The 14,927-nt window shown below is 34.4% G+C and overlaps 3 protein-coding genes across 4 annotated transcripts in view; 2 read left to right on the top strand and 1 right to left on the bottom strand.

Moving 5' to 3' along the window:
* Nucleotides 1-14,927, bottom strand: part of LOC103474499 (splicing factor U2AF 35 kDa subunit) — a 44,683-nt gene that overhangs the window by 6,593 nt on the left and 23,163 nt on the right. The window lies entirely within an intron of this gene.
* Nucleotides 16-4,983, top strand: LOC108166129 (B- and T-lymphocyte attenuator-like). Its single transcript, XM_017303763.2, has 6 exons — nt 16-1,277; nt 2,911-3,225; nt 3,344-3,388; nt 3,941-4,063; nt 4,162-4,196; nt 4,303-4,983. Exons 1-6 carry the CDS (start codon nt 1,202-1,204, stop codon nt 4,624-4,626), a joined length of 918 nt encoding a protein of 305 aa, XP_017159252.2. The 5' UTR covers nt 16-1,201; the 3' UTR covers nt 4,627-4,983.
* Nucleotides 9,691-12,921, top strand: LOC108166956 (B- and T-lymphocyte attenuator-like). The gene is made up of 5 exons (XM_081612712.1): nt 9,691-9,809; nt 11,418-11,735; nt 12,422-12,544; nt 12,646-12,680; nt 12,787-12,921. Exons 1-5 carry the CDS (start codon nt 9,734-9,736, stop codon nt 12,919-12,921), a joined length of 687 nt encoding a protein of 228 aa, XP_081468838.1. The 5' UTR covers nt 9,691-9,733.

The following is a 14,927-nucleotide window of genomic DNA, read 5'->3' on the forward strand; positions in this document are numbered from 1 at the left end:
CTGTGGAGGTTACCATGACAACATGTACATTAGCTTTAATGTCCGCTTAGGGGCGCCGTTTCCCCAATATGGGGTCTAAAAACACCTTAACACGCACTTTTTTCATTGTATGCCTATAAATTTGAATATTTTAATTAATCTCCAGAGATTTTTCTTCTTCCAAAAACTTAATTACTCTTAAGACTCGCCTTTTTTCATACCTTAAATTAAAAGTACATGTTCAGAGTCTTGGATATACAGAAGAGAGGGGAAAACCAGAAAATGAGTAAATTTTTATTTCACATGAAAACTGTAGAACCTTACATTAAAAAAAGTAAAATTAATAACCAAAAATATGTTGCATAAAACCCCAAAAATAATAATATGGGGGGAAAAAAACTATTTAAGACGACAGCTGACTATTCACTTTGGCCTATCTTGTCTACTTGGCAATTATGAAAATAATCAAAAAATCTTATGCTAACAATATCACTAAATAATCAAGCCTAGTTTGTTGTTCTTATAATATCAAACCAACACAAAATAGTTCTTCAAAATCTCAAAATAGCTGATTCACGAGGAGATAAGTGTTCATGTGGTGACAGTGTTGACCCACTAAAAACCACCAAAAAACCATCAACACAGTGGGCATTGAAGCCATTAAAGAGGCTGTGGGGTCCCCATCTGCTCATCAGAACACCTAACAACCTCCGCCGAAACCACAGGCGCTCTGCAAGAGGTCGCGCAACGCTGCAGGAGATGCACATGGCGGAGATTAAAGAAGAGGAGAAAGGAGAGGAAGTCAGCTTGAAGATAGCAAACCACAGAGACTGTCAAGAAGTGATGAAGGCGGCGTCAAGGTGCACAGACTGAAAGACGCCTCGGAAACGGCAGCAAGATCTGTGAGAACGATGAAGATTTTGGCTCAGTTCGAGATGTCTGCCGCAGCTGGATGAGAAGGGGAAGCCCTGGCCTGAGACGCCTCGCTGAGTCGGACCTGCAGAAATTGCAGAAGCGAGACCACCCACCACCTGATTCTCACCTCAAAAACTATATTCCTGTCTACTTTCGAGGGGAAGAAGTACTGTACGTTACAGGGCGTGTGAGCGGCAGCCAAAGAGGAAGCAGCTCTGGCTGCTTTGATTAACAAATTAATGATGTTTTCGGAGGAAGATTTCTCAGTTGAGCTGGATGTGACCGGATAGTAACGAGCAAAGAGATCATGAGGCTTGAGCACCGCTGGATTGTCCTGGTTTGGTCCATTTGGACCATCCAGTCCCTCACCATTGAGGCTGACGGTAAGTTAACATGTTTCCTTAGCTTTTGTAACCACAGAGACCAAGTAGATGGTTTTTGTGTAGACAAATCCAGAGGGCAGAGGTCACAGCGAGATCTGACCATTAGTGAAAATAACTGACATGTCACACCTGGAGGTCAGATTAAATAAACTCAAAGCTCCTGATGATTTTGAGGGACTGTTAGCAAACATCGATTGTATATTTTGTAGAAATGTCGGTTCTCTTGGTAAATGTGAAACTCTTATTTTTTTTTTTTTGATTTTGAAAAACAAATTTCTTTCGTTTTGTTTCCACGGTACATATGACCAGGACACCGTGGAAGAGTTTAAAAAGTCACAATAACAAATTGAGTTAAAGAGGAAAAAAACAAACAACATTATTTATGTTCCATTTTTTACTCACCAATCAATCAAGTTTATTTTTATGGCACTCAGCAGTTCAAAGTGCCGTACATCTTGAAAACATAAAAAACATCATCAAAAGTTGTAAAACTCAAGTGCCATTGTTAAAATAATCAATACACATCAAATATGTTGGTCAATGTTCAATTTAGAGCTTCTTTGAGGTTCAAAAACAACTCTAAATGGAACGCTGAACAATAAAAACAAAACTAAAACTACAATAACCTTGTAGCAACCATATCTCAATAATACACAGATTGCTGTATTGTAATGGTTAGATAAGCAAAATTTTTAATGAAAAGTTGCTATTTGACTGAAAGCCTATTTTCCCCAGGTTGTAATTTTTTTTAACTGTGACATTATTTGTATAAACAATTTATTGGCTGAAACTGTGTCTTTGTTCTTCATTTAAAAGTCGCATCATGTTTTCTGAAATGTTCAGATATATCAATAGCACAAAGAATTTTCTATTTTAATGTTTTGATTTTCTCATTCTCAATAAATAGTTTGAATATTTAGAAACTAAGCAGCATATTTTTACAGAAATTTAGTATTTTAAGAAACAGCTGGATGGAATAAAATCATAAATAAGTGTGGTGGTTGATAGCGTTTGAGAAAAAAAAGAAGAAATGGAGGAAGAGTTGCTCATTTCCAGTTAGGTCAAACTTTAAAAACCATTTTATGAAACAAAGACATTTTCTATGAGAATAAAAAAAACTATCTTGAGATTTAATAAAGATGGAAAAAAAGTACAATAAGAATGTTAATGCTTAAAATTTGTCAACACAGCTGCCAGTTGTCGAATCAACAGAAGAGAAACTTCTTATTATACAAGAGGTTGAGGTCTTTATGTAAAATAACAGCACTCACCACATACTATTTAAGCAACTGGTTAATAAAAGAACTAGTTTATATTAACTATGCTTCAAAGAAACACAGATATATCTTGACATGCGGTTGAATAACAAAAAAGAAGAGATGAAAACTTTTTTAGAGTGCACTTTAAATGTAAAACCTGTTAATGCTCATACTTGTTAAACTGATCATTTGATTTGACAGAAGTCTGTTTTAGATTGAACATAAATCAAACAGTTCTTCTAATTTTGCAGAAGTATTTTTCTGATTTACGTGGGCATTTTGTGATAAGTTCATTCAAAGTTTAAAGCTAATTAAGCACAAAAAGCATCAATTTATCTATGTTATTTTATGTCTAATGTCTTCTCTTCCTTTAGATGATGAATGCACAACAGATCTAAAAGTTCGTCGGAACACAATTTATAAAGTGAATCTTGGACAAGAACTCAGGATTGAATGTCCAGTTAAGTTCTGCAACAATTTACCACCAACAATCTGCTGGTATAAAGTTAAGGAAGGAGATATTTGTTTCAATGACAATACCAATCACATCAAGACAGAATGGAAAATATCAAATCCGTTAGAAGGGACATCCTACTTGGTATTTCAAAGCATCATCAGCAGTGATTCAGGTGAATATCAGTGTAAAAGTGGAGGCAGTAGGAGTCATATCATCTACGTCAATGTTGATGGTGAGTGGTATTTTAGTTATATAATTTATAGCAACACTACAAGTAACTAGCCAGCTTTACATTTGTATACATGCATGCATACTTCCTTATTTACAAGATTATAACTCTGTTTCTACAGGCATGGACACAAACGACACACGTAAACCAGTAACCAATGACACAAGTAAGAAAAAGTTTATATTTGTTTCTTGATTTTGTAGAAATGAATTGCTTTTTCATGTTTGTTTAATTTTATTTTGCACATGTAAATAAACCATTGTTTTTAAGCAATGCACATTTTCATAGATTATGGATAGATATAGATGGTGATATTTTACAGATAATTTAATTCACTTGTCAGACATCTTCTGAAAACTTTGTATTTTACTATTTGGTTCTGACTCCTGTTAGGGCAATTTAAGTCTCATAAAATTTGAGACCAGCGACCAACCCACATTAACTATTGTACTCAGGCTTATAATGGAGCAATATAAATTTTATGTCACCTATCTAACAGAAAAGTATTTTAAATCCTAGTTATTAAAATGAGTAGGAAACATTTTCCTGACAGTTGTGATAGGCACAAAATCTCTCATGGTACTAGGAGCCAAACCAGAATTGTCAAAAAAGGAAAGGGGTGAAAAGACAAGCATTTGTATTTGAAAAGGACACTTTTTAAGTTGGATAATATATCTTAATTTTTAGTTTTATCATGTTCTGTTTTGTCTTATTGCAGATGACCAATCCGAAACTGAACCAGCAGACAGATTTTTGATGTATATGTACTCTGCTGCTGGGATTGGTTCCTTCGTCATCATAGTGATTATTATTTCTGTGATATGCATGCGAGGGTGTAAAGGTGAGATTTCTTTACTAATTTTATTAACATCAGCTTATAATTGCTATGTGAAATACTCCGTCACTGCCACTACATTTAACAAACTGTTTATCCTGCAGGGAAGTCAAGAAAAGAGAAACAAAAAGAAAATCAAGTAAGTCAAGCTGCCTTTCAAGAGTATAACCTCTTCACCAAATGTTTATGCCTTTAAAATTTTGATTTTATTTAAAAATGTTATTTCTACTTTTGTATTCTTAAAGTACATGGAGATGCCCTTGGGTGAGCGAGCCGTCCCAAACGCCACTGGGATCCAGCACTCACCAAGAGGAAGCCCCAACCCGCTGCCACCTCGCAGGCCCAGTGGGAGAAAAACCACAGGGCAACCTGCGGAGCTGACACCATCCAGAGACAACCAGCCGCCTCACGGCCAGAGGACACGAGACAGAAACAGGAATGGGGCGCAGGCGGAGGAAGCAGGTTCTGTTGTGTATGCTGCTCTCAACCATGCACCCCCACAGAGGGAGGCTCCCCGGCCACAGAGGGAGATAGAGGAGACAGAGTACGCAGCTATACGTTTGGTTTGAAGACTGAGAGTCTGCTGGAATAAATCACACTAGAGGAATAAAGTTTGAATCTGGATCTGCCTCTCCAGAGGAGCACAGGAGGGATTCCTCACAGCAAGGATTCTGGAATCAAACAACTCAAATCATGACTTCCTTTACCGTTCGGAAACACTGATCTTACAACAGAACATGCTGACAGATTTGCTCAAGCATAAATCATCATCGGCATCACAAACTGGACGTGTGGTTTCTACTGTTCTGTTTGGGATGGAAAATGTTCCAGCTGAAATCAAGAACCTCAGCGTCACTGCAGGCGGTAGCCTACGGAGTAAAAAGCACGTTTCACATCCTTCATATGTAAAACCAAACTGAAATGAACCATGTATCTTTTTTTACTATTGTTTACCAAAAGGAATTCAATATTTGTCTCATTTTCTTCTGTCTGCACTTTGTTTAAAGACCCTTTTCCTGCACTTGGTGCTTTACAAGAAGTACACCACAATGGCTAAATGAGATGAATAAGTAGGTTATCCCACCGGTTCAGGGTCAAAAACACCGATACAGAAATCAGTCAGCGTTTCCTCACCAACTCAGTCCACAGAAAATGTCTAAACAACCACAAAAGAGTTGCTGGCGCTAGCAAACCTAAACCGCTTAGCTAAATACACGCTAGCTAGTTGGTATCACAGCATAATAAGGAGCTAAAAGAGACTAAAGCCTTATTTTGTAATCATGTCTAATTTGCTTAAAGACAATTTTATTATCTTTTTGTCTTCCTCCATCAGTGGCTTAAGACCTAAAAAAGTATGCTATTCTCTGTTGTTAGAGTGTAGCAAACACAAAGCTAAAAGACACCAAACACCAAAAAATTACCACATTGTTATTTGTGTTTCAAGAACATCCATAGGTGGCCGTATTTTACTTCCTTAAACTGGAAATGTTGAGTCACACATGAGCTAGAAGACACGTTTTGGAAATAATTGATATTCAGCAGCTAGTTTGAATGAGAACTAGAAAAAACATAGTGATTTGGCTAATTATATCAGGCATGTAGATAAAAGAAAAGATAAAAATGTGCTAATATCTGAACCCTGTTATGCCATAAGGCATAAAAAGTGATAAACAGTATTCACATTTAAATTCAAAAATTCCTTATTGATCCCAAAGGGAAATTAAATGAAATATGTAGCATGTTAATGCATTAGGTGCTGATCAATTCAAACTTTTGCATTAATTACTTTTGCAGGTTTGATAATTTTGTTCAGGTTTGAAAAGATCTGTCTACCATAATATTATGTTATTTCAATCAATAATCTAATACTACAGCGTAAACTCAATTATTCGTAGAATATTATCTACAATTTATGAAAACGCTTAGAGAATTAAACTGATACACATTGGTAAAGTACATGGGTGCAAAATTGTGGGAATAGGCAGGAATAAAATTTAAATTAAGGACAGATTGGCAAAACGGTGAGTTGATCTGGAATCTTCTTAACTGGCAAAATTATAAATAAAATGAGGTTTATTTTGTATTAACATTGTAATAGTCAGTTTACAAAAGTTCCTACAGAAACATCAAACTCGCATTTCTGTCTTCAATGAATGTATGTTTTTCTTGCTCTGCTACGAGGTACAAGTACAGGCATTATTTAGACTCTCTCCTCAAATATGAAACTATGTTTTTTGTGTGACAATCAAGCAGTGATTCAGATCTTTGACAATATAGAATGCAATTAGAGTCTATAAACTGAGCCTGTAAACTATCATGTGTGATATACACAGGGGAAGCAAACAAAACTACTGTTGTTCTTTTGAATGTTTTGCACGTATTCGAGTAATAACTGATTTTATTGCATGTGCATGACTTGAAATCACTATTTGGAACAATTTCAGTCATTTCTGGTGCTGTAACCTCGGACGATATCAGATGAGTCATTTTTTTTTGGCTTTCTCTGTGACTGAAAATCTTATTCTGATTACTGATTGTGATTCCTTGAAAAGGTAGAATGTAATCCAAATCACTGTGTGCAATGAAATAATGCTTATCTAAAAAAAAAAGATCTGGATTGAATCTTGTGGATTTGACTCTTTTTTTTGTGATAATTATGAGTATTTCCGTTTAAAAAAATCCTCAACACAGATTAACTGAAGTTAAACGAAATGTGTGGAGAAAAAATAGGTCTCTTCCTGTAATGACATCAAAGCTGGTAGATACACATTTACTGAAGGAACTGAGCAGAAACAGTCTACAGAAAGACCCCCGTCATCAAAAACAGGAAGTAAAGCCAACCGCATGTGACTTTCTGTAAAATTCAGAACACAGCCAGGCTTTACTGAAGTGGATCATTTCTCAGGTGCCCGACATGAAACTTTTCAGCTATAAAGTCCTTTTTTATGTTTTGATCCTAGTGGTACTCGGAGGCACTCAGGATGACAACAGTAAGTTATTATTACTACAATAATCTGTCTGGATGCTACTTTTTATATATATATATATATATATATATATATATATATATATATATATATATATATATATATATATATATATATATAATAAAAACATTCATTTTGACTTTCTCTGTGTAAATATTTGAGAAAAGTAGACATCAAGAAAGAGCAACTTGCACCTTAAAATATTACAGAGAAATATTTTCATACCGCCGTACTTATTTATTGTATAATATACAGACAGATTTTAGGCTACATAGCAGTTTTTAGTTTGTATTTTCCATTTTTGTTTACTTTTCTTCCTTAATTTGCATAAAATGAGAAATATTGTGAAAAATAAAGGGCAAAAGCACATTTAAATCTGCTTTTCTGACTTTCTGAAGCAAAACGAATGTGAAAAGCACCAAAAATTGCTCAACTTAAAGAATCAGTTCAGCCTGGAAATTCCTAAATATTAAATGTTTCCAACTTTATTAATATTGCTAACACTTAATATTCTAGTTACGCAAATTTTAAGCCGTTTAATTCATGTTTTAAGTGGCAAAAACTTGAAACCACAGGATGCGCTGTGGGTTTCTGCAGCGTGTTTGACCTCAATTTGGTGGACACAGCTGCTGCATCGTAGGCGCCTACATCTGTTTCAGATACCTCACTGTTAATACTGTGGTTGAAGAAGCAGCCGGTCATGTGTAATCTTTTATGATTTGGCCTTTTCCTGAAAACTCCAAAACAAAAATAAAAGCCCAACCAATAATTAGAGACTTTTGTTAAAGTAACAGAAGTCAAAACTTCTCATCTCTTGACATTTTTGCTCATTCTTCCCAAAATAGTTTGAGCGGGGTCAGGTTGAATAGAGAACATCTGTAGACATGAAGTCTTAACAAAAATGTTCGATTGACTTTATGTCTGGGCTTTGACTGGGCCATTCTCAGTCATGAATGTGGTTGGATTTAAGCTGGTCCAGCTCTACTTTTCAGCTTCAATAGCAGGTTTTTCTCCAGGGCTCATCTGTATGTGGCTCCATCAATCTTCCTATCAAACCTAATCAGTTTCCCTGATGATGTTTAAGAGGAACATCCCACAGCATGATGCTGCTCCTACCAAATGAATGATGTGCAGTGTAAGACTTCCTTTCAAAATCAGTGTAGGTTTCATCTATCATGTGGAAATGGGACTTTTTTTTTTACCTCAGGGTATCAGGTTACAGGGAGCTAAACAAGAATGCGTGCCACACTTTTCAGCTTAAAACCCATCTGAACACATGCAGCGTTTTCCTTCCTTCTTATAATTGCTTGCTTTCTTCTCTTTTCTTGCAGAGAAGCTGACCGGTCTGGACATGTTCAAACATTTCATGTTCCGCATTTTGGTCATTAAGATTTTTGTCACCATCGTCTTGCTTATGTTTGTGATTAAAGGTAGGAGTCTAGATCTAAAAATACAGGTGGCTGATTATCATGATCTGAGAGCTGTAATTCATTGATCTTTGTATTCGTTCTGCAGAAAAAGGCCAAAGAAGTGAGGATCATGGTTCTTCTGATCACATCTATGAAAATGATAGATAAACATCTACTTGTGTTTGAGCTGAGTTGAGCTTTTATAGAACAGCTGCTTGCTTTTGTGTTCTTGAACTACTGTGAGGCAAACTGCAAAGATGTGAAAGTGAAAGTGTGAGGCAGCTTTTGTTTACTGTACAAGGAATAGTGAGACAGAGGACAGGTAATAGTCATGTTTCCTGTACAGGTAACACATCTGCACACATCCTGTATAAAGTTTACGTTCACAAGGGACTGTCTAGACTACAGAGTACTGTGTTCTCATCTTCCTGTCTTTTATTTATTTATGATTAAATAAGCTTTTCTTCTTGGGTAGATGTATTTTTTGAAAGGAAACTAACTTCACCCATCATAACTGTTTTTATCGTACCCAAAGTATTAGTTGTACATTCTGAAAAATTTGAAATAGACAGCCATATTGTGACTTATCATTTGTATTTGTGTTCCACAAAGAATTATTCACGATTAGTCTCAGATTGACATAATCTGTTTGTTTTAATGAATAAATTTGATTAATGTTATATACAAGTCTGCTGTGTTTGTGTAATTTCTCTGACATTTAGTGACTTGCAGTGTTTGCAGAGAAGTTACATCTAAATGACTTCATTGTAGAAAGGTATCAGTCAGGGTAAGAGCACAAAAAACTCCACTGCAATATGTACAATATATATCATTAACAAGCAGTATTTTGACCAGAAAAACTGACATAAAACAGGAACATTTTAGTTTGATTTACTGTAGCATCGTGTATGTACGTTTCTGGTTTTAACCCTTCGTCGCACTAACGGTGGAAAAAGTTATGAACATAACGGTTTCATTCTTTATATCACAAAAGTCTGAACTTAGCTTTAAACATTTTTTAATATCCACAGCTGAAATTGCATTAACTTGAATTTAAAACATTGGTTTTCTTTGGTTCTTTTTTCTAGTAGTACAATGAAAAACTGTGGAAACAAATGTTTCTTCTTGTATCGACTTCATCAAAACTATTAGCATTTGCAGGAGGGTCTACAGAACCCCCATAATCACAAACAGGAAATAAATCAACCGCATCTGTTGTGGTGTTAAACTCAGAACATACAGAAGTTGAACAGAAGTGGACGTTTCATCAAACTACCAACATGATGTCTTACAGCTGTAAAGTACTTTTTTATGTCCTGATCTCCGCCAGACTGATGGTTCCTCTGGATGCTGATGGTAAGTTACATTAACTATTAAACTAAGATATAATAGATTATATAAGTCGGCAATGAAGATTCAGTCTAAATTTTTTTTTGTTTTGTTTTTGCTTAAATTCCAAAATAAATATCGGTAGAAACTAGATAAAATGTAACACAGCTAAGGTTAATGTCACTTATTAATAAAACATACCAAAGGTTTTTCACATCACCCAGTACTTTCACAGTTCCGCAGTTGACAAGAAGACGCATAGACAAAATAATGCAGCCTTTGAAACTTGACACATATAAATAAAACAATAAGACATGGAGCTGGATGTCTTTAATTCTGTTTTGCCAAACTAAACTAGTAATATCTATTTTTATTATATTTAAAAAAAAATATATAGCATTAAGAGATATTTCACATAAAGCTACTGTCACGCCGTTTCCTGTCTTGCCATATTTGGCGATGTGTTGAAGAAAGCGTTCGGTGGGTCTAAACATCAGGAAATGGATTTTGGATTTTGTGGAAAATTAAGTTCTACCGCGTCTTTAAAGCATGTTTGTTACTTTTAATGTGCTCCTGTTCCAATGTGGATATTAACGTCAACTGTTTTACATTGTGACATAATCAAGTATGTTATTTGCATTGTGACAAACTAAGCAATATTTATCGTGCTGTAAGTTAACTTATTACTAACAAACTATTTAATTATGCTACAACTAAATAGCATAGTTAAACAGTAATTAAATTACAGCATAAATTAATTGTTGTAATTTAATTATAATTAATTATACCATAAGTTTTAATTCCTGTTTTCAGCATCCAGCTTGGTGATGTGTGTGGAGCAGGTTTAGACTGAGTATGGTCCTTATGATTGGATAATTGCTGCAATCTTTGCAGCACAGATGCATTGAATGGGTAGCAGTGTTGCAAAAGTGTGTTTTACATGGTCAGTGAAAGTGATGTTGCTCATTTAGAAATATTTTGATATGTCCAAAGAACTTTGGTACAGGCAGACATAGCTGGTGATTCAAATATCTCTGCTAAAGAGGCAAGTAGGTGGTAGATGGTATTGGAGCGTTATTTTCTCATGGCATCTTGTCTTCCAACAACATTCACATGAAAGGAGTTCAAAAGTTTTTTACTTCCTCCTACTCCTTTTCAAGCATGTTGAGATTATTGTATAAAAATACGTGTCTTTTGTATTCCTTGTTCATGTGTGTGATTTTATACTTCTATCAGGTTCAAAATAAATAAATTCATGAATGAAAGGCTCCCGAAAAATTGTTAGATAAAACTTGTGAAGAATAATTTACAGATTTCAAAAAAAACATCAAGTTTTTTTTAGCATGTTGGACATGAAAAGTTACAATTCTAGCTACTTTAATCAAAGTAGCCACATTTTTAACATTTAAATAAGCAGATTTTTACTTTTATGAAATTATTTCCATTTTTCTGCACAAGTCAAAATTATCTAGTGTTCTGGTTTTTTTTTTTTTTTTTAGCGATTTTTCAAGTCAAATTTGCTGAATCAAACTGCATTATTATAAAATGCACCTTAAATTTCTACCTTCATAGTGTAAAGAAGGCAGCCAAAAAAAGCACGCAGGTATGACATTTTTATGTCTTCTCTTCCTTTAGATGATGAATGCACAACAGATCTAAAAGTTCGTCGGAATACAATTTATAAAGTGAATCTTGGAGAACAGCTCAGGATTGAATGTCCAGTTAAGTTCTGCAACAATTTACCACCAACAATCTGCTGGACTAAAGTTAAGGAAGAACTTATTTGTCTCAATGACAACAATACCAATCACATCAAGACAGAATGGAAAATATCATATCCGTCAGAAGGGATATTCTACTTGGTATTTCAAAGCATCGTCATCAGTGATTCAGGTGGATATCAGTGTAAAGGTGGAGGCAGTCTCAGTCATGTCATCTACATCAATGTTGATGGTGAGTAATTTTTCAGCAACACTACCAATAAGATTATCTGGCTTTACATTTGTATCCATGAATGCTTATTTAGTTTCAAAAACATAACTCTGTTTCCTTCTACAGATATGGGCACAAAGGACACACGTAAACCAATAATCAATGACACAAGTAAGAAAAAGTTTATATTTGTATCCTGATTTTGTATATATGCAGTGTTATTTTATGCTTTTCTACTTCCATTAATAACAATGTAAGTTTTCAGAGATTATGGAGATAAATACTCATACAAATGCTGATATCCAATTTCATTCACTTGAGTGACATTTTCTGAAAATGTTGCATTACACTATTTATTTGGTCCCGATTATGTCAAACACATGCAAAAAAAATTTGTTATTCTTTACTACCAAGTGTTGTGTGCATTTATAAAATTTAGAACTATTTGTGATTTAGAATCACAATTAAAGAAAAATAGACTTGAGTTGCTTTAGCAGAAACAAGAAATGCTTTTCTGCACCATTAAATATAAAAATACTCCAATCGCTGGTGAAAAGTGATGCAGAGTTGGTTACATGGCAAAAACAGCCATTTGTGTAACAATTTTTGGTTGCATTAGATCAGCATTAGTTGAAAAAGGCAAAATTTTAAGTTAAACAAATACAAATGTTTTTAGTTTTATCATGTTCTGTTTTGTCTTCCTGCAGACGACCAATCCGAAACTGAACCAGCAGACAGATTTTTGTTGTATATGTACTCTGCTGCTGGGATTGGTTCCTTTGTCATCATAGTGATTATTATTTCTGTGATATTCATGCGAGGGTGTAAAGGTGAGACTTGTCTGAGAAATCTTTATTTTTTAACATCAACTTGTATTTGCTATGTTAAATACTCAGTAACTACCTCTACATTGAAACTGTTTATCCTGCAGGGAAGTCAAGGAAAGAGAAACAAAAAGAAAATCAGGTAGGTCATGCTGATGCTTATGTTTGGGGCTATAAGCCCAAAGATCAGTTTGTCTTTTCATGTTTTACTCATTTCAAATTTTTCTTTCTGCTTTTTGTGCATGAAGGCTGAGCGAGCCATGACAAATGCCGCTGGGATCCAATTCTCACCCAGAGGAAGTCAGGGGAATGTAAAGCAGGCAGAGGAACTCAGTTCTGTTGTGTACATGGTCGGCCAGGAAGGGAAGCTCTCCGGTCGCTGAGGCAGATAGAGGAGACACAGCTACACGTCTGGGTTAATGACTGAACATCTGCTGGAATAAGTGAACGATGTAGCATCTGTAAGCATTAGGCTTATGTCTCAACTTTGACTGGTCCATTCTAACTCATGAATATGCTTTGATCTAAACTGTTCCCGCTCTGGTTACTTGTTTAAAGTTATCCTTCTGGAAGGTGAACCTCCACTTCAGCCTCAAGTCTTTTTCAACCTCCATGTAATCTCTGCTTGTCTTCATTAATAAACTTCATTATTCTTTCATAAAAATCTGCTGTCTTTGTATCAAAATGTTTTGCATTAAAATGATTTCATTGTAGAAAGGTATCAGTCAGGAGAAGAGCATAAAAACATCCACTGCAATATGTACAGTGGTAGCAAGAAATTTTTTATTTATTTTCTGATTACAATGTCTTATACAAATATTTCAGATCATCAAAGGGTCTGCAAATGAACATCCAAGAAGACATGTTTGCCCTCAGATTAGCTAAATAAAAGTAACTTAGAGCCACAAACGTTATATGGGTTTAAGATAGAAAGATAATGGCAGAAGATGTGTTCAAATTTATAAAGAACCTCTATTTTGTTTCTGTTTTTAGGCTTTAAAATATAGAAAAACATCAAACATAAACAGGGTGGATACATTTCCTTCTATCAGATGTTGATTTAATTGAAAACTGTAATAAAATAAACAGTTTCCAACCTATGAGAAGAAAACTAGCTTTATAAAAACACTATTGGTACTTTTAATGTCATTCAATTGTGGAAACTAATGCAATTATCACATGAAAATACTGAAAAACCTCCTAAACATGTATTTGTTTATATACTTGTATTTGAAAAATAATTTTAGCCACAGTTATTAAGAGCATCTATTGGTTGTTTTAGATTTAACTTAATGCTAAAACTGCCCAACACATACAATGAGGCTGAATAAAATGGGGGCATTAGTAGTGAATTATGATGACTACATCAAAGTCTATTACCATTTGTAAAATTCAGAAAACACACAAGCTTTGATAAAGTTTATTATTTCTGTTGTAAAAAATGGAGCTACACAGCCAACTAAGTTGTTCAACATTATGTATTTTAGCCTGTTATTCATAACGAGATTTTGTGTTTTTGTACCAGAGATGCTATCTGACCAGAGATCTTTCACAGCACGTAGGTTTTCACACTTCCTCATCTTAATAATAGATACAAACAATGCAGCCTTAAAACATAAACTTTGGTCCTGCTTTAAATAAAAAGACGAGAAAACAGCAGGTCTTTGATAGAAACTTTAAATACTAACTTACATTTAAGATCAATATATATCTGATAATATATCAGAGGTAACATGCTGACTATTTTTTTTTCTTTCTGAAAAGTAAAAATGTGGAACTGCAATTTTAAAAAAAGTTGTTTAACATTGGGTTAGAGGACATTTATGTACAGTCATTTACAGACACAATAAAGTGATTCATGCAGATCATTCAGTCACGTTTTTGAACAGTTCTGCTTGGTTTCTGCAAAGAACCTGGATTTAATGCATGCAGGTTCATCATGAAAGATAGGAACCAATTAACAAATTTATTCTGACAACCAAAATGTGTAAACTGATACTAAAATAGTCATAAAATAAAATTAAATTCTTCAAGTACAAGAATAGTTACATAATTAAATTCATCCCAAGTTCATGTTAGCTTTGTTGAAATCTAGTCAAAGTAAATGAACTTGACTACGTTAAGTTGATTCTGCAGTGAGTTCAGTCAATTTATCCAACATATTTATTCTTTTTTTAGCAGAAATATGTGTAAATATTTCTGCTATTTAAATTTGGTCATATTTATTGAATATGACCAAATAAACAGTCATATTCAATAAATTTAAATATTATTGAACATTTCACTGTGCATGTAGGTAAGGCTTTCAGTGTTTACTTACAGAAATATTAGTGCATAAACAAACGGCTGCAGAAACGGTTTTGATAATCTTGACTGACCTAAAACAGTA

The sequence above is a fragment of the Poecilia reticulata genome, chromosome 2, assembly GCF_904066995.2.
Source record: "Poecilia reticulata chromosome 2, P_reticulata-male-v2, whole genome shotgun sequence".
Classification (NCBI taxonomy): Eukaryota; Metazoa; Chordata; class Actinopteri; order Cyprinodontiformes; family Poeciliidae; genus Poecilia; species Poecilia reticulata.